A 20,449-nucleotide genomic window follows, 5' to 3' on the forward strand; every position below is an offset into this window, starting at 1 on the left:
TGCACAAATATTATATTAAAATTGTTTAATATTGTTATTGGAATACCCAGGCGTTCTACGAGTTTACCCTACTGTTAATGGGGTCGAGTTAGCACGGGTTTTTAAATTTTTTGGCTCTTTCGTTAACTCTATAATGAAATATCCAGGAATGCGAGTTGGCTGTTGATATTCTAGGGGTTCTAGTTATCTTTTACGAAGGGTAATTTTTTTCTAAGTGTATGTTAACTAAGAATAAAATGATTTAAGGATGAATTTACGAACATGAAATGATCGAAGAATAAATTTGTATTATTTACACCTATTCTATTTTATACTATCTCTATGGTGAAAACTGAATGGAAAAAAATGTCTTCCATTTTGATACGTCAATTCATAAACATAGTTTTTTATCTTTGTTGGAAGCATATAAAACGACTGAAATGGCCTACATAGAATGGAAAATTTTTCTCTTTAAAAGCCTACGAATAGAGAAAATAGAATTTCAACAATAATTCATAAAATATTATGGGAAAATTAAATGTTTTAAAGAAAAGATTGAAATTTATTTATATTGGATTTTGTTTAGTCATAGAGTTCATAAAGGAATCTATATTATCGATAGTACTGATCTTTGTTTAATAAATGAAGTAAATTAATGAAAATCAAAAACAATTAATTAAAATTATATATAAGTTTGTTTTTTACAAAATTATTTCTTAAAATAATGAAAAAATATTTACTAATCGATTATATTGAAAATCAAAAAATCTTTGATAACTATTTTATATAATCATAGATGGTAGCACTCGTAATGTAAAATGGTCCCTAATCTAAGGTTAGATTTTATGTATATTTTCTGGGATTTTTAAAAAATATTTTCAATTAATTAGCCTGAAATATTTCGATTTCTAGTTAGGAATTATTTTCTTTTTCATAATAATTATGATCGTTTTGGTCGATTATTTTCAAAACTTTGTTCTACAATGTTTACCTGAACTCCTGAAAAATAAATATAACCAATAAAAATGTTATTTTTAAGCAATGGCTTTATTTCGATTGATCTTATCAGTTTTCTAAGAAGACACAAAATAATGTTGCAAATTATCCTTTATTTACTTTAGAGACACTCCATAGTTTAGAGATTTGCATACGTACTATGTATCGACTACCGGGTGGTAATTTATGATGGAGCGAAGTTTTATAGAATGTATTGTAAGCATAAAGGTGCAATTCCATGATAACGCTTGACGCTAACTTTTGATCACATGGTATATAAGTCAAGTTGAAAACTGGTCCAGAAGATGAATCCACCCGCACAAGATCTGTGGGCCGTCTGCAAGACTTTTATGCTGAGTGATTGGACCCAAATGTGGAATACATCGTCTAAAAGGCCCAAACTGTATGAGCTACAGCTAATCCCATCACTTGAAAACAAGGTTCCACAAATGGGACGTGGGTTGAAAAAATATAACTATGATTGGCCGTTTGAGAACAGGACACAACTCATTACCCGCCCATCTACATCGAATACAAATTGTCCCCGACACCAGATGTAGATGCGGCTATCATTATTGTGATATAAATCACATCACGTTTGCTCTGCCTTTGCTCTCTAGCCCTTACGGATGTTTTTGTCCCTTATTATATTCCCCACCTCCTATCCTTAAATAATTATGAAATCCTTTCTGAAATTTGTACCTTCCTTAACAAGTCCAAACTCCAAATTTAAATGCAATCTCCCCCTCCCCCCTCTTGTTTTTTTCTCTTTTATTACAATTATTTTGCTTTTGTTATAAAAATTTTTATAAAATAATGTTATAAATAAATAAGTCAATTTGACAAGTTGCAAAAAATGTTCCACCCTGTATGAATGTAAGATAACGCCATCTATAATGATACGATGTAAGTTTGAATTTTATTGAAGAAACAAACAATCTATATTTTATAAAGAATAAGAAGAAATAGCCCAATTGTTAAATAAGCTTGCCTCCCCAATAACTGTCTGTGTCGCCATTGGATTCTGATTCTGTATAATGTAGGTATTAATTTTGATTGAATAAAAATCATTGAATTTCACAATATTCGTTATAATTTGGATAAATAAAAATAATAAAAAATTGATAAATAAATACTAAAGTGCTCATTTAAAATTGTTTAACTGTTGTTTAATGTAAATATTTAACAGTGGGTTATGTGTTACAGGTTCAATAAATACTGAGTTTTTAATGTCAAAACAATTTTTAGTATTGAAAAATGCTGATAACAGGTACTGAACTTTTTATGTTTTATGCGTTAAATTTGCTGTACTCATTACGGCAAACGTTTGAATAACCTTACTTGATCGAATTCACGTCGATTCTCTAACAAATAAACACTTTTTTTTAACTTCTAAACCGTTAACTTACAATTTACGAATACCAAGTAACCAAAATATTATGGTACAGTGGAACCTATTTATGTCACCATTCATGTCATCTTCTATTGTGTTTGATTTACTATTTATGACATATTATGTCAATTTTTAAGTGTTTTCAAGTGACATTTTATTTTGATTCAGGTAATTTGTGCAAAGTTTTTGTGTCTATATAATTGAAAAAAAAATAAAACAAACTGAAACTGAAAACTACTTGTTACGAATACGCTACAAAATTTATACAAATCAACGTTATGGGATTCGTGAGTAAGTTGTGATTGTGGATGAACTCAGGCGACGCCATGGTTCGACAGAGCCTTGTGCATCGGTAGTGTTTGACCATGGATCGAGAGATTCCGAGCGTTCCGATCACTACCTTGGCAGGGGTCGCTAGTTTAACTGACCGTAAGTTTTTGTTCAAATTTTTTCTTTTTGTTTTTCTCGAAATTTTCCATACGTTTTGATTTTCCCACCAAAATTTATTTTACTCCCATGATTGTTTTGTGGGGTTCAAGAAGTTATGGAAATTGTGAAAAACATTTGTGGAATGAATTTTTCTAGACAAAAAATTAATTTTTAATTATTTTTTAAATCGAATACAGATCATAGATGTTTATATTATGATTTAAACTGCCAACTGATTGCCCTAGATATTAACCCCAGGTCACTAGGACCTAATGTAACATTTTTATCGCTCATAATTTGATTATTATTTTCTTTTGGATTAATTAACCGTCCGATTTTACTAAGCTGAAAATTTCTATGGCACTTGATTTTCAAAACAAATTCTCATCGATTTTAAATTATTAATCGAAGTTTAATATTCGATAAATTTCTTGTTTAATCCAATTTTCCTAACAATAGACATTTTCCTCGTCTTTACGTAGCATATTTATCGCATGGAAACGAATATAATTTTTGTATAACGCCCAAACTCGATTTTAATTAGTTTTTGAATAAATAAATGGTCCAATTTGACCAATTATAATATCTAGGGCATCAAATTTCCAAAATTAACTCGCGTAGATTTTTTAAAATTATTTATCTCAACAATCTTCGTTATCTTTAGTGGCGAATTTAAGGAAAAAGGCCTAGTGGGAAAAATATCCCTAGGGTACCTGAATATCTATAAATAGAGACGTTTTTTAGTCTTCGTTACTGGACTTGGGACCTCTTGTGAGGCCCTTCTATGATAATTTGTCTTATTCCTTCTTTTTTTGAGCCTTCGTTACTGAACTTTGGGTCCTTCTTGTGGTATCCTTTCACTTGGGGCCCTCCTATTTCCAGTGAGAAACTACTTTGCTTCCCATTAAATCCGTCACTGTACTTATCGTATAAAGATGAATGATATTCGTTTCATAACGATCATAGTTTTAGGATTATGTCCACGTATCTAATCTTCATAAATCGGCAATCTAAGTATATGATGAACATCTCTGATATGTTTTTCATTTTTCCAACCAACCCTCACAGATGTTTATATAATAAACCTAGAGTATTTTGTGACTTATTTTAAATGAAGACGATTTATGTATTAACCTTAGATCGCTAACCAATTCAGTTCAATTTCTGGTATTTAGAGTCTTATCCAATTTTCTACCCAGAAATTGATGAGAAAAGTATACTTTCCTTGATGAATGAAAACTTTTATGATGAATTTTTGTAAAACTAGACGAAATTGGCCTAAATTTTTTTAGATTTCTGTTAGTCTTCAAAATTATTTTCGAATTGTACCTGATCGGTATTACGCGAAGGATTTTTTGGCCCTTGTTTAGTTAAAATTCACTTAGAGAGTTTCCTCTAATTTCGTTGAAATCGTGATCGCTGCGTTTTAAGAGCTAGAAATAACTAGAATTCTACTCAACTTCCACGTAATTATTTCCATAAAAGTTGGCAAACCAGCTCAGTGGCCTAGTGAGTAAAGGCGCAACTACATTTAATCGTTTGACTACTGACTGGGAGGTTTCGGATTCGAATCCAGGTAGCGGCAGTCTGATCAATTATAATTAAAGGGGCGATAAATTGATCACACTGTCATCGTGGTGTAACCGACTCCACCCACATCATAAATGATATGGGTGGCGTCTGTTATAGATGTATGCTTGAAAAATGGATGTTAAACTCCATTATTATTGATAAAAGTTGGCAATCTAAGTTAATTATAAACATCTGTGACACATGTTTTTCATATTTCCTATACAATTTATAAACATGGGAGTAATGTGATGTATTGCATAAATTCATTATATTTTGCGGGGAGTTTAACGAACAGAAAAGAAAACGTTTTAAAAATTTTGAATAAAAAAAAAAAATGAAAAATTGTTTCTTTCTGAAACTCATTTGTGTACGTGTTTGTTTTTATTTTTGTGCTTTTCAGTTCTTCCTGAAATGCCTCTGCCATCTCCATTGCTGCAGACATTAAGCAACAAATCTCTGTTGTTTCATCCGCGTGTCGCGGAAGAAGCGCAGAATTTGCTGGGTACACGGGAGCACGCTCTGATACCTCAACTTGTACATTCTTTGTTGCAATCATCCACGGATTATATGTATGTGTTTTTTCCACAAAATTAAAACCAAATTAAATATTATAATCGCAGAGATGGGGTTGCATATAATTCATTTTGTTGAATCAAACACAAATTTTTAATTAATTTATTGTTTTGTTAATTTATTTATTTATTATTTATTTGGGATTTATTTCATGTTATTGAATTTCCCGCAATTTTATGTATTATATTATGCGCAAGTGCAAATTAAATTTGCGCACTCTTTTATTTCAAATATTCTACTTTATTTTACTTTTGTAAATATTTAATCTTGAATTATATGTAACTCCCATAAATATTCTCATCAATCGAAAGAATTTCCGTAAAATAGTTTGCGCTACGGCGTAATTTATTTACGCATTTTGATTATTGAAAAGTTATTGAGGTAAAATTAACTTTCGATATTTGAGGATATTTCGAAGATTTTGGTTCCATTTTTTGTTTTCTAAAACTTTGGTTCTAATTTTGTAGAGAATTAAAAGATCATTACGCCAGTACGGAACAGCATGTGGACCAGCAACAGTGTAAACCTGAATTGTTACAAGCAATTTTAGAAAAAAATCCAAACGTATTTAATTATGGACCTCAGGGTAAGTAATTTTATCTTAAAATAACTTTAAGGGATATCGCAATCAGGTTTTTAGCTCTTTGGACCCTTAAGGTTTTTTTTATACCTTCTTTGAGAACATCTCTTCACCGGCAAAAATAAATTTCTCACTGTGAAAGATGCCTGCTATTAACAGATGGTTAGGTTAGGTTAGAGTGGCCGTCCTGGGATAGGACACTCTTAGACCATAGGGTCCATTGTGATACCACAACTGACCCTATCGCATGCCCTAATGAAATTCTAGTTAGCTAGACGAGATTCTTATTCACTCCCTGATTCGGTAAATTACGAATTGTCTTTCTGCAACCCCCCAACAGAATAAGACTTCGCATTTGCTTCTTGAAGAAAGATTACATTCGAGAAGATCGTGGATTATAGTATTAGGACCTGTAATCTTCATAAGAAAGCTTCAGGAGTTTCCGCTAAAGTTAGTATCTCTAAGATTATGTAGTTTGTACAATCTCAATAGAATCCTTGAACTTAAGCATTTTTGCTTGAGCAATACGATTCAAAGGATTTAGGAAAAAATAGACCAAAAAATTTCTGTAATAATGCTTCATTTTTGAAAGTAAGGGCTAAAAACTTCAGAACCTAACCAACTCTTCTATAGTTGACAAACTCAACCAAACAAATTACAACAATACTCCAGAAAAGTAGGAAATTTTTATGAAATCTTTACAAATAATTCAGAAGTATTGACCAGGAATCGAATATTTGAGTAAAGAAACAAAGCCCTGAGGAATGGGAGAAAAGAAAAGTGACAATTAATCTCGGCAATATCTGCAGCTTTAGACAAGACGAAGTAAAAGTCTCTTACGAGTTAAAAGTTGAGAGGTCACTTTGCAGTGACCTTGAAAGTTAATATCACCACATTTTTTTTAACAACCACTTTTCTAGCACTCTGTATATTTGTAGATCTTATTAATATAGTATGTATGTGCGCATGATCAATGTGTAATAGTTTGTATTTATTTGCAGCAAATGCAATACGTGCTCAACAGCAACAGCAACAAATTCCGCTGACCCCAGTTTGGAATCATCCAAATGTAATGATAGGAAGTGCTGCAGGTGGTGGTAGAAGTGTAATAAATGATACAAATTATTTATCAACAAATTCATCATCAACATCACAACCGCAAACAGCAAGCCAATCATCATCAGAGACATCTGGTGGTGTGAGTCAATTATCACCACAAACGCAATGTGGACCAAATCGGCATACACCACAAGGTAGTCCAGCAAGTCCAGCATCAGCACGTCTTCCACTTGTTGTACCAACAGTAGTACCTCATTCAAACTCATCGCAGCAATCAGCGCAGCAATCGACGTCATCGTCCACGTCAGCGTCATCTCATCGACCGTCAGTTATAACCGAACAACAAGTTTACCATCATAATAACACCAATAATACAACACCAAGCTCAGAGCAGCAACAACAAACACCAACTTCTGCGTCACCTAGTTCTATAGTCCAGAGGTATTCAATTTTTTCAAGTTAATTAAGTTACCCTAAATACTACTAATAATAGGGGTGCCGTAAATGAATCCCTAGCATCCCGATTAATGATTACGGTGACCTCTTTGCTGTCTTTGAGAATAATTTGTCCCTCGAGCCGAAGTATCTCTGTTTGAAACAAATGGAGCTACAGAATTCTGCCTAAGCCAGAGCAATTGCAGAAAGCCTAGAAATTCTCTGTCGAGATTGCTCCCTGGACTCTCTACAGACTTCTGCCGTGTAAATATGACACTGAATTGGGGATTATCTAAGATCCCCAAATTATAATAATAATAAGGGTTTAAAAAACTGATTTATGTGTAATTTTGTATAATTTTAGTAGTTATGGGCATCATCATCAGAACATAGCAACACCTCCAACTCCATTAGTGTCTTCTTCACGTAATCAATTAATAAATTGTACAAATGACCAAGTGCCGACGCCGACAACGTTATTACATCATCCGCCATCAATTGATTCATCATATTTGTCTGGTACACAAACATCGTCTTCATCGTGTTCATCAACAGAGACGCTTGGTTTCACAACACCAGGTGTAACAACACAAAATACAACGATTGTTGATGGTAGCCACCATCAACAGAGTGTACCAGGTAATCATCCAGATTACACGTCATTTCATCATAATTCATCGCAAATGGCATCATCCTCATCGACATCTAGTGCAACTAATAATAATTTAGAACAAGATTTTGAACAAGTGTTGCCAGTGCAACGAATACAAACTGTTAACGCATTGTATGCAACGTCAGAGACAAATCGAGTGCCTTTAAATAATCCACCACAAGCCAGTTCAACGGATACGTCTATCATAAAAGCACCCCAACACAATACACCATACAGTGTGGGTTGTTTTACTCAACAAAATCCAACCCTACAGACACAAACGAGCAGTGCTTCACATGACCTGGTGAATAGTAATCATGTGACGACGACGTCCAATCCCACATACCCAACATACTTTAATAATACTAGTGCTATCGATAATAATACAGTGTCACGACGTCCTAACACCAGTGCGATTAGTACGACATCCGCGTCTGCGTCAGCGATTAGTACGGTCGGTGGTGCGATCAGTTCGAATGTTAGTGAGCGTGAGACACGACAGGATCATGTGATTAAACCAATGAATATTCGAGGACCATCACCAGCACAAGCTAGTGATGCACCAGCAGCCCCTTCGACACCTATCTCATTTTCAACTGGTGAACAATCGTTTACAAGTAATAAACCGTCTACGGCTGTCAGTATGCCTCAACCAGTTGTCCGACTTAATCGTATCACTCAAGAGGTAAGTCAATTTACTTATACTTTTGTTACAAAAAGGAGAGACCCTTAAAGTTTGATCTTAACCAGATTTGATTTCCCAAATACATCTATTGTCAATTTACAGTGGAACCTCGATAACTCTAACCTCAAGGGAAATGCGAAAAATTTCGAGTTAATGAGTTTTCGATTTCACAAGTATTTAAAGATACAGAGAATTTAAGGGGGTATTCTAATCACTTTGCGGCGTTCGTACACCGAAACTTGGTTTTTCGAAAAAAATTGTTAAAACGTAAATAGTAGGCATTTTTCTCTGAGGTTTAATTTTGTATGGATATATTTTCCTCGTAAAATGACTCGAAAAGGAGATATTGTCAAAAAACTCTTTCTCGACGTCATTTTTCCAATATAGCGGCGCGAGCGTCAAAGATACAAGGTAGTAAAGTGAAAATTCGAAAAGAGCACCTCAAAATCTATAAAATCACTGATTTTCAAAACTCCCGGAAAACTTTTCAGGTAAAACCAGATGACTATACTACAATGTAAATGTTCAAATAAATTTTGGAATATATTTTTTAATTTTCGCGCCTCATTTTTATATAATTCTTGAATTGCAAGAATAGTAGGCTTTGAATGTATAAAGCTGATGTCTTTTGTTTATAAATAAATAATTAGAATCACACCACTTAATTGTTCGTCTTAGTCTTAGTGTGTCGTTCATAATGTGAAAATGCGTGAAAATAATACGAAGGTATGTTTCCCCTGTTTTTGAATGCCAAATTTCTTTTTTAAATGTAATATAATAGAGCGGATATTAAGAAAATTTTCGTTTGTTTTTCTTGGTTTTCACTTAAAGCGAAGGAAATTGGATAATTTTTTAATAAAATATTCGAATACTAGAGCATACATTAATTATTGATTTCCAAGGCCCCATAATATATTATTCCAAATTTTTTACTGTAGGCTTGGATTACTCGAAAACTAAGCCGAAACTCGAGAATGGGTACTCTTCATTTTCGCATTATTATTATGTTATCGGCAAAGCTAAGATTTGGATAAAACTCAATATATACGGTAATTTTGACCCAAAGAATACAAAAATTAGATTCATTTAATGATTGGATTCATCCTTTCTGAGATAAGAGTCCGAAATTTGATTCTGAAGACCTGATTCTGTATCGATATCTTGGAACTCGTATATTTAGCATCAGTTTCAACCAAAAAATCTCGAAATCTCGATCAATTTACTTTGGTTAATGATTTTTACCAGGATCTGGGATTATTAGCTTTTCTGCAATCCAAAATCGGATCGAAAAGCCGAAATTTTTCCGTGAAAAAACGATAAAATGTTTTTAAATATTCAAAGGTTCATTACTTTTGTTAATTAATAAGCTAGGTGATAAAAGGTCTTTGGAAAGGTCTTGAATTGAATTTTGTTTCACTAGTTTAAATAATGTATATATTTACAGGATCAGGCGCTAATGCAGCGAAGTTTAAGTGAGTTCGCTGAAAATCGACCGCAACTTGCTAGTAAATTAGGAATAACAACATCGAATCAGGGTACAGATGAATCCGACCAAGAAGATGTTTCATTCGAACCAAAAACAACACGACGAGGGACTAAACGGATTACGGACGATAGTAAAGATGATCTGGGTACACCACAGCAAACAGATTCATTTACGTCCCTAATCAATGTACGAAAACGCAAAGTAAATGCTATCAAAGAACCCGAAACACCTACATTTGGTAAGTCTGGACTAGAACGAAAACTTAATTTTTAAGGTTTCATCTTTTTTATTCAAATTTTACATTTTTGCTCTGAATTTGTATACCCTGTATATATTTAATATATATGAAAGTATACTAAATTTAGTCCCAAGTTTGTAGCTCTTAAAAATATTGATGCTACGAACAAAATTTTAGTATAGGTGTTCATAAAATTCATTTCCGGTTGCCCGTTTTTTTGTCTGTCGACCTGTCCGTCCATAAACACGATAACTCAAAACAGAAAAAAGATATTAGGACGTAAAAAGTGAGGTTGTGTTCGTAAATGAGCAAAATATTGGGATTTTTGTCCGTAGGATCCATCTTGTAAACCATTAGAGATAGAACAAAAATTTAAATGTAAAAAATGTTCCTTATCAAAAAATTAACAATTTTTGTTTGAAACATTTTTTCGTAAACATCACTGTTTACCCATGAGGGCGCAAATTAGGGACAAAATTTTGGAGTCCATTTTTTCCAAAACTATAAAAGAAAGGGAGTTGAAAATTTGCAGATAGCTTCAACTAGTGGAGTTGTAATATATTCTCGATAGCGAAAAAAATTATAGAAAATATTTTCGAAAGTTTTCGAAAATCAAATAAATAATTGTATTGACTTTTTAAACTTTTCTAATTTATAACCCTGACATTCAACACATTATATACAGGGTATTTCAACAGTTAACTCATTCATTGTATGTTTTTCACTTGTTTTTTATTAATTTTTGATTTTTGTTTGTTTGTAGAAGTATCAAAACCAAAATTACGAAAGGTTGAACGAAGGTTCGTTCCCGTTCTAGAAAAATTATCGATTGAAGAATTAATGGAAACAAATACTTATGTACGATTTAGTCGATCAATCGACAACGTTTTGAAAAATGTTGATGAAACATATTTTGGTTTGTATATTTTTCTTTCTATGATACATCCCAGAGAACTTAATATTCTTCTTCCGGTTTTTCTTCCCTTAAAGGGTTATATCCAGTTAGAATTTTCAAAGAATCGATTTTTTCGTATATTCTCTGAAAATTTTATTATTCCAAAAAAAACTCGTTTTATTGTGCTTGGAACTGGATATAATCCCTTAAACTTGAACAATTTACTAGCTAACAATTTATTCGCCTTGAAACGATTTCCCTTTAGAAATTCGAATTTCTAGATTGTATATTTAATCGAATGAATAAAAAAATGTTATAGAACGGCGCAACGATGACGATGTTATGTTATCAGAAGAACCATTAATATCCCGATATCAACTCCAAGAAGTATGCAGTGAGGCAGCCAAACTGAAAACCCTCGGTGCTATGCATATGATACCAGCTGATCGTCTTGTACGATTATTAAATCTACTCGAACACAGCATACGTGGCGGAGATCGAATATCTCCATTAACCGATCCCGACGATAATGAAGATATACGACAAATGTGGATGGAAACAGCAATGGAACGGGTTATGAGCGCTGTAGATGCTTCTCTAACCTGTATGTACGTGATGACATCACCAAATATGTCTAAACGTGTTTACCTGGAGGATACAATCGATCGTGTTATCCTATTTATAAAGTATCAATTACACAACACGATATTTCCATCGTTTGATTCGGTGTATCGAGTCACTAGCAAGAAGAAGGTTGATAATCGTAAACGTAATAGTCGACAGCATACGAGTACACAAGTTCGTGAGAAAAGTATTGTCCAATTGTATAATAAAATTCATGAACTTGTTGCTTTACTTGCGGAATTATTACAACTTCAAACGTTAACCGATACGACGGTGCTACATGCGTCGTCTATGGGTGTTGCACCATTTTTCGTTGATAATGTTAGCGAATTACAATTATCGTGTTTAAAATTAGTAACAACAATATTCACCAGATACGAGAATCATCGACGATTATTATTAGACGATATTCTTTCATCGATAGCACGATTACCAAGCAGTAAGCGAGGTCTTCGTTCATATCGATTACTGAGTGATACAGAAGAATATATCCAAATGTTAACCGCCTTAGTTTTACAATTAATTCAATGTGTCGTCGCATTACCTGAAACACTTTCCTACGACAAAGATAAAATTCCAAACGATAGTGGTCCAGGTGCTGGAGGAGGAAGTACAAAAACAATTGACAAAGATATTTTAATACATAATAAATACGAGACAGCAAAAACCACGGCTGGAACATTTTTAACAGTGTTCCTTGGTAAATGTGGTAATAAAAATGAGGATATTGATTATCGTCCATTATTCGAGAATTTTGTCCAGGATTTATTAACGACGGTAAATAAACCTGAATGGCCCGCTTCGGAGATGTTACTCAGTCTTTTAGGTACAATGTTAGTTTATAATTTTACAAATAAAACGCAGGATCAGGCCTTACGTGTTGCGTCACTTGATTATCTTGGTGTAATCGCGGCAAGAATACGTAAAGATGCTGTAACATCTTCTTGTAAATTAGAAACAATTGATCAAATGATTAAAGATATTAAAAATGAAGAGATCAAAGATGGTGATGAAGATAATGCTTCATCTAAATCGAAACAACAAACAATAAAATTTAATAGTCCCGAAGAGGAGCGTACCCATTTTTTACAACGGGTTTTATTGGATTATCTAGCTGTGAACGGACAAAAAGATCAAGCTCATCGTTACGCTCGCCATTTTTATTTAGTTCAATGGTTTCGTGATGCTATTTCTGAGAAGAAAACAATTGCAAATCAGGGTAATAAACAATCGGATAAAACAAATAGCAAATCGAAGAAGTCAAAACAAGCTAGTGATGATTCTGGGTCTGATTCCGAAATGGATGAACCTTTAAATCGATTAGCGAACAATACAACGGATCAAAATGAACTTTATCGTATGATCGAGGAACGAAAAAAGTTTTATATCAGTAAAATTCGTCCATTTCAAGATAACTTATCAGCGGGTAATCGTGTACAAGTACTACAAACGTACATCGATTATAAAAGTGCCGAATTAATTTCACAATATTTAGCATCAAAACGCTCGTTCTCGCAGAGTTTCGATCAATTTTTAAAGCATATTTTAATCGTGTTACGTGAAACATCGATTGCAATCCGTACGAAAGCAATCAAATGTTTAACAATGATTGTTGAAGCGGATTCATCGGTTTTGGCACGATCTGATATGCAAATTGGTGTGAAACATTCATTGCTCGATATTTCAACGTCCGTACGAGAGGCAGCTGTTGATCTAGTTGGTAAATTTGTTCTAAGTCGTCCAGAATTAATCGATAAATATTATAATATGTTGTTAGCACGTATCTTGGATACGGGTGTTAGTGTGCGTAAGCGTGTTATCAAGATATTAAAAGATATTTGTATCGAATGTCCTCAATTTCATAAGATACCTGAGATTTGTGTTAAAATGATACGACGGGTCAACGATGAAGAAGGTATCAAGAAGCTAGTAATGGAAGTCTTTCAAAACATGTGGTTTACTCCGACCCCAGAACGACAGGCATTCGATTCGGATATTTTATTACGTAAAGTTATGAATATTATTGATGTAGTCGCTTCCTCGAAAGATATGGGAATGGAATGGTTTGAAATGTTGTTAATATCGTTGTTTAAACCGCGCGAGGATAAAGATGATTCAACGAAAGTTGTATCCGAACCACCAAAGTCACTGTTGACAGCATGTCGACAGATTGTTGATTGTTTAATTGAGAATGTGTTACGACTGGAGGAAGGCGGTCAAGGCCAGGAAGGTGGACAAGCTGGTGTTGAACGTTTAGTCGCATGTTTAATTACTCTATATTTATTTGCCAAAATACGTCCACAATTGTTGGTTAAACATGCCAGTACTCTACAGCCGTATTTAAGTTACAAATGTCAAGTAAGTACCCTTAATTTATTGTTCCTCTTAGATAGATTAGCTTGTTAAATTCGTATGCTTATCTACCTCGTTTTTTCCGAGGTAATGACTGGCTCATGAATATTAATTTGTTTTAAAATTTTTGTTTCAGACAAAACTTGATCATCAAATAGTGAGTTATGTGGCTCAAACATTAGAATTAGTTGTACCATTGATAATACATCCGTCAGAGACATTCTTAGCACAATTAGAAGAGGATGCAATCAAATTAATAGTACAAAGTGATCGAGCTGTTGTTGCAAGTTGTATCGCATGTTTAAGTTCAATTGTGAACAATGTTACCAGAAATTTTAAATTAATACGTGATTGTTTTTATAAATATTATGGTAATTTAGGTAACTATAAACAATTAATAGAAAAGGATCCAACGTTAATCAATCAGGAGAAATATAAACCAACGGTTCGACGATCCATGTACACCGTTGGTCTTCTATTACGACATTTTGATTTCACTGATAAGGATGTTATACGGGATTTACCTGTAAGTATTAATACATTCAAATATTTATTTTACACAAACGGAACCGAACCCACTGTAATAGGGTATTCCACTATTTTTGAAAAAGTCAAACCCTCAAAAACCCTTCAAAGGTCATGGTAGGCATAATCTTTAAAGGGCTGTGGCCAGGAAGGGAAGTTTTTTTGAGGGTTTAATTCATAAGAACTTCCTTTGAAGGAAAGGGAACTTCTGGAGTATTCTAAATATTTTGATTTAGAGTGATATTAATTTGTTTTGTGATATTAATATGTATCTTATTTTGTTTCAGAGTGATATTAAAGATCAAGTATTTAATATGTTAACGTTTTATCTTAATTTAAACGATAAAAATATTCAAGCGAATACATTAATGGCGATTGGTGCAGTATGTGTCCGCCATTATGATTTTATGCTTTTAGACAGTTTAAAACAATTTTATCATAGTATGTTAGTCAATACAAATTCACCGTTAGAAATGAAGATTGAAGTGTTACGTAATATTGAAACATATTTACTGGCGGAAGAGATGCGTATGATTAAACAAGATCAAGAATGTAAGTTATCCAAAAATTATTCACCAATTAATTATACATTTAAGAGGGAGTAAGGACGTTTTTTTTACGATAAGAATTTGAAAAACAATATATGACAAAGATAAACATTTTTGTAATGCACTCGTGAAATTTCAACATATTCGCGACTACTTCACTTTGTTTTTTTCTTTGATTAACAACTTTTTCAGACACATTTTTTCTTTATTCAGATTCATTTACTCCAAGTATAAATAAATAAAGCTAGGTTAGAATAATTTTACAAATACTAATTTGTTGTAGAATTGTTTCAATTTGTGTTAGATTTTACCGAGAGAATGAATGATATACATATGGAATGTGGAATGAACTAATTCATATATGATTTGTCTCATATTTTACAAGAAAACCAAATAAAATAAATATAAATCAATTATTATCACGCAATATTTATTAACTTTTTTCATAATATTCAAGGGTTTTTGTGGGACAATTATTATTAAAATTTCACTCGATGGTAGTGGCAAAGAAGCTCTATACATTTAGCATTGAATGCTACCCCTCATCCAACTTCCTCAAGTGCATAACCTTACTCTCTTAGTGATCTATGTGAATAATGAAATTTTATATCTTGTGTTTTAGGGGCGAAACGTTCAAAGGATGAAAATCTAAAGGAAATGGGTGATGTGTCATCGGGAATGGCCAGTACAGTTATTCAATTGTATTTAAAAGAAATTTTACAATCGTTTATACATCCTAATATTGTTGTACGACACACAGCCATGCGAGTTATACATTTGATCTTGCAACAAGGTCTTGTACATCCTGTTCAGGTAAGATTATTCGACTAGAAAAGTTCGATTATTAGACTTTCCAAAATTAGTGTGGGATTTTGGCTAAAGACCGTGAGGTCCAGATCTCCAGGTAACACAATTTTAAGGGCAGAGTTTACTTTTTAATTTAATATATCAAGGTATATTAAGTTTAGTTCCAAATTTCTAACACTTAAAAATATTGATGCTACGAACAAACTTTTGATATAGGTGTTCATAAAATCACCTAAAGAGTCCATTTTCTGTTGCCCATTTGTCTGTTCGTCATTTGTCTCTTTGCTCTAACCTAACCTAACCAGGTTAGATTAGATTATTTGAGTTTTGATAGCCTCTCATGTTGCTTATCTCCGTCAATATTGAATATTAATAAAGATTTGATATTATTGTTTTATAGATTGTACCATATTTGATAAGTATGAGCACCGATGAAGAGAAAATCGTATCGCATTGTGCGGATAAACAGCTACAAGATATTGAGAAAAAGTATCCAGGTTTTATACACATGAAATCACAATATGGTATTCGTTTATCGAATCAATTACAGCGTATCATACAAACGGATGAAATTGTACGTGGCTATCGTATTAAAGAACAAGGAGAACCACCCACAGCATTAAATGGTTTTCTTTATTCAATATTACGTAATACAAAGCAACAACGGCGTGCAATTGTTTTATCTATTTTAAAACAATTTGATGAACATAATGTAAGTATTCTTACTTTTTACACACACGGTACACATGGTTCATGGTCAAATACATCCCAAAATTATATATATATATCATTTATTTACGTTTTTGATGTATGTGACCATGTTTTTGACAATTTTAAAGCGATGTTTGCTAAATTTTTGGATGATTTTCAATTACAGAGAACAACGTTATCATATATGCTGTATTTAGCTGATAATTTAGCATATTTTCCGTTTCAAGTACAGGACGAGCCATTATTTATAATTCATCATATTGATATTATGATTTCAGTCTCAGGGACAAATTTACTACAATCTTTTAGAGAGGTAAGCACATATTGTATTCTATTTGTATGGAAATTTTAAAAAATTTACTATAAAACTAGACGACTCAAGGGCCCGAAGTGAGGCCTGACTATCTGAGAAGATGATGATATGTGCCCCGCTGTAACATTTCGTAATAGTCCGAGTGTTTTTGATTCTCTTTATGGAGGTCTATGTTAAAATGATTTGAATTAAAATGTTTTGAATGTTTCTTTTTAACATTTTAGGCCTTATTACCGATAAATGGTTTTCAACAACCATCATTACAACAAAATCTCCAAGAACTCCAATTTCTAAATCAACAGAACGAATCATCTGAGAATAATGATTCAACACAATTGCCATCACAAGAGAATCATTCAACGGATTCTGTATCATCGTCACTGTTGATACCGCCGTCCTATTCACAGATAGCTCCATCAATTGCTGCTTCAACACAAATCATTGATGATTTCGATGAAGAGGATGAAGCTGATATTCTAGCACGATTACCAGAAGATACACAACCCTTACAGAGTTGTATAACGGCGGCACAAGGATGTCTGCTACTCCTGGTTCTAAAACAACATCTAAAAGATACTTATGGTATTAGTGATAGGTAAGTTGAGAGGAAGATCTCTTTTTGGGAATTTTTTTATGTTCTCGAAAGAAAGAGTATGAAACAAGTGATTTTCTTCTACTTTTAATCGAGTGTTTTTGTTTTTTTAGTAAAATTTTACAATATTCACCAACGGAGACAGCAAAAGTATATGAAAAAGCAGTGACCAGAAAAGCAAATTCAATATTTAATCCAAAAGCGACGCTAACACGACTAAAACAAGGCACACCACCACCCGTTCTGGATGAAGTGGGACGTAAAGATTTAGTCAGTCAATATGTAGACGTAAGTAATTTTAAAAAATCAAGTCACGACCATGTTTTTTCGGATCTAAATCGAAAAATATCGATCCTAGGAAAAATTTATTAGGACCAAGGATTATTTTTCGTGTTAAAGTGAAAATAAATGAGATATTCAATAAACAAACATGCATTCTTCCCTTCGCGCAGTCGGGTAAAAATTGAATTAATTTTGTGTTTGATTTTTAGTTTAAACAATTAATGTTAAAACTGGACCCAGACGATGATGAAGACGAAGATAACGCGAATAATAAGTCGACATCAACAAATCCCCAAAGTCGTTTGGTTGGTAACCCAGTTAATGCAGTTAACAACACAACTGGTAACGCAACAAACCCCACAGCGACCAGTCAGACCAGTGGCCAGACAACGTATCCATCAACACAGAATCAAAGTGGACAAATATCAACGGATCTATCTACATCTCAGACTAGTGAATCATCACCCAATAAATCCTTTCAATCCGCGTACAATTCATCCTCACAGCTGCAAGTACAAGAGAAGGATCCATTGGGTGGTATTCCAGATACACCTGTTATTAATTTAACAAAAGTAAGTCGAATACCTTCTTTCTATATTTAATATTCAGGTTATGGTCACACTAGCGTTGATTTTAACGTACGGTTGTTAGAATTACATAGTTTTAAGTGGAAGTCGAAACAACGTCCCTTTAAATTGTTATCTGTGTGAATCAGAAACCTTAGTGGAGTTAATAGATGTACATTGGCTGAGTAGCTAAGTAATCAATTTGGATTTGTGGGTAACAACTACACTGTGTGCTGTGTCCGTCAGGTTATTGTCAGTTTCAAACAATAGAGGCTTTATCGACAGCACACATGTATACAAGTTTTTCACACGAATTTCTTTTTAACTTCTATTAACTCGTCTACATGGTGTAACCAGTGGGAGTTTAGGCTTAGGCCCGTGGGTCTAGGCCGACAACAGTTAAGGGGCGTCAAAATTAAAAAATTTTAGGTTATATTGTTGGGTTTGATTTTAAAAATTGTTATCGAAATCTGTCGATACAAATTTCTATAAAAGGGCGCCTCTAGTTCATTTACGAAGACGTTTGGGTTAGGCGTCATTACCATCAAATCTGCCACTGATTAAAACTAAAATATTTTATTAATTAGTAAAAAATTTTCTTTTTTCTTTTCTTAAAAATATTAACATAATAAAAATTAATTTAATAGGACAGTCCGCCACGTGTTCCAAAATTAGTGATATCAAATCGACGGCCAATAACGACCGTTGATTTAACCTCCGATAACAATACAAGAAATCGATCACGATCGCATCGTGCATCTGAAAAATCGAAAAAATCGCGAACAAAACGAAAACGGAAAAAAATATTAACATCCTCAGGCTCAGATTCCGATGACTTCAGTGATCCAGACTTTTTAGCGTAACAACTGATTTAATACCATTCAGTAGGTGATTTATTTTTGTTATTGAGACACAAACTCAACTTGAATAATATACAGTGTGTGTAAGGAACGTGTGTGACAAAAACATAATAATTTAATAAATAAAAAAAAAAAAAACACTATCAGCTTTTATTTAGAGTACAGTGTGAATAAAGAATACAAATAAACTTCTAAAAAAAAATTCTTTAGTGCTGCGTCTGCGTGAGTGATTTATATAAAAAAGAAACCCAAGTCTTAAAAGAAAATTTAAAATATTCTTCTTTTGTTTTTGTAAAAAAAAGATAAAATTTAAATAATATTGCACAAAAGTGAAATAAAAAATATTATAAATAAGTAAAATTAAAAAAAAAAAAAACTATAATTATTAAAAAAAAAAAATGAAAATTTAAAAATTACAACACAATTTAAGTGAATTTAAAAATATTTTTAACAATTAAAGTAATTAACAGAAAAAATTTTATAAAGTAAAAAAATGAAAAAAAACCCAAAAAAAAAAAAAAAATTGATTTAAAAAAAAAAAACAAAAAAACAAAACAAATAATACATTTCAAAATTTCATTACAGTCAAAAACCGGTTATAATGACATTTACGGAAGTGTTATATCCGACACTTTATCACTCTCTTTACTAGGAGCTAATTTAGTGAATTTTTTATAAACAGGATTCTTTTTTGAGGAAAAAAATGAAAGCTCGGTCGTCAAAAGACAAGATGAAATAGCATAAAGTTTAGTTGAGCGACAAATGAGCCCCTACTTAGTAACAGTTTTACGTCACAGGTACATCAATTATCTTCCGCTGGCCGTTCAATTAACAGCCTAGCCTTTTTACTAATCGCCCCCGTTCAATTACTGGCCTGAACGAATTGGAGATTACTCCTTAAGTGTTGTATAGTATGCTGTCAGTTTCAAACAATAGATGCTTTGTCTTTTATACATACTATGTGGTATAATTTATATATGGTAACCCGAAAAAACACGGAGACGTACGATGTACGTTGAGTGATTAGCCATGTAGTCATTCTGTATCGGTTGATAACAACTACACTGTCAAATTATTATCAGTTTCGAACAATAGATGATTTGTATGCAATATACGCATTACTAAAAAATGAATGGCTGAAGATCGTGCAGGCCACTAATTGAACGGCGCCGGTTAAGCTATGAATTGGACATATATGTGACATTATCGACACTGACAATTCTGTTACACTTGTGATGCGGCGCCCCAACTCGACATTTTGAAATTCTATCTGGCGTTTTAACAACCCGGCTTTCTG

The 20,449-nt window shown here is 32.9% G+C and overlaps 1 protein-coding gene across 2 annotated transcripts; it reads left to right on the forward strand.

Annotated features, from left to right (window-relative positions):
* The first annotated feature begins 2,002 nt into the window (after positions 1-2,002).
* On the forward strand, positions 2,003-19,396 carry LOC123302710 (nipped-B-like protein A). 2 transcript variants are annotated; one of them, XM_044885762.1, is made up of 19 exons: positions 2,003-2,014; positions 2,182-2,245; positions 2,537-2,797; positions 4,770-4,938; positions 5,410-5,528; positions 6,524-7,022; positions 7,381-8,353; positions 9,798-10,077; positions 10,841-10,993; positions 11,292-13,954; positions 14,085-14,474; positions 14,761-15,025; positions 15,644-15,834; positions 16,229-16,540; positions 16,706-16,852; positions 17,077-17,447; positions 17,558-17,732; positions 17,936-18,298; positions 18,940-19,396. In XM_044885762.1, exons 3-19 carry the CDS (start codon positions 2,734-2,736, stop codon positions 19,153-19,155), a joined length of 7,350 nt encoding a protein of 2,449 aa, XP_044741697.1. In that variant the 5' UTR covers positions 2,003-2,014; positions 2,182-2,245; positions 2,537-2,733; the 3' UTR covers positions 19,156-19,396. The 2 variants fall into 2 exon arrangements, with proteins under 2 accessions (XP_044741697.1, XP_044741698.1); XM_044885763.1 differs by lacking the exon at positions 2,003-2,014 and having other exon boundaries at positions 2,179-2,245.
* The last annotated feature ends 1,053 nt before the right edge of the window (positions 19,397-20,449 follow it).

Source organism: Chrysoperla carnea, chromosome X, assembly GCF_905475395.1.
Source record: "Chrysoperla carnea chromosome X, inChrCarn1.1, whole genome shotgun sequence".
In the NCBI taxonomy this organism is placed as follows: domain Eukaryota; kingdom Metazoa; phylum Arthropoda; class Insecta; order Neuroptera; family Chrysopidae; genus Chrysoperla; species Chrysoperla carnea.

Excerpts from the sequence above, each read along its gene's own strand:
- LOC123302710 (XM_044885762.1), top strand. The coding sequence starts at position 2,734 with ATGGATCGAGAGATTCCGAGCGTTCCGATCACTACCTTGGCAGGGGTC. Across the intron at positions 10,994-11,291 it reads TGTTGATGAAACATATTTTG|AACGGCGCAACGATGACGAT; the intron begins GTTTGTATATTT and ends AAAATGTTATAG. Across the intron at positions 14,475-14,760 it reads ATGTTATACGGGATTTACCT|AGTGATATTAAAGATCAAGT; the intron begins GTAAGTATTAAT and ends ATTTTGTTTCAG.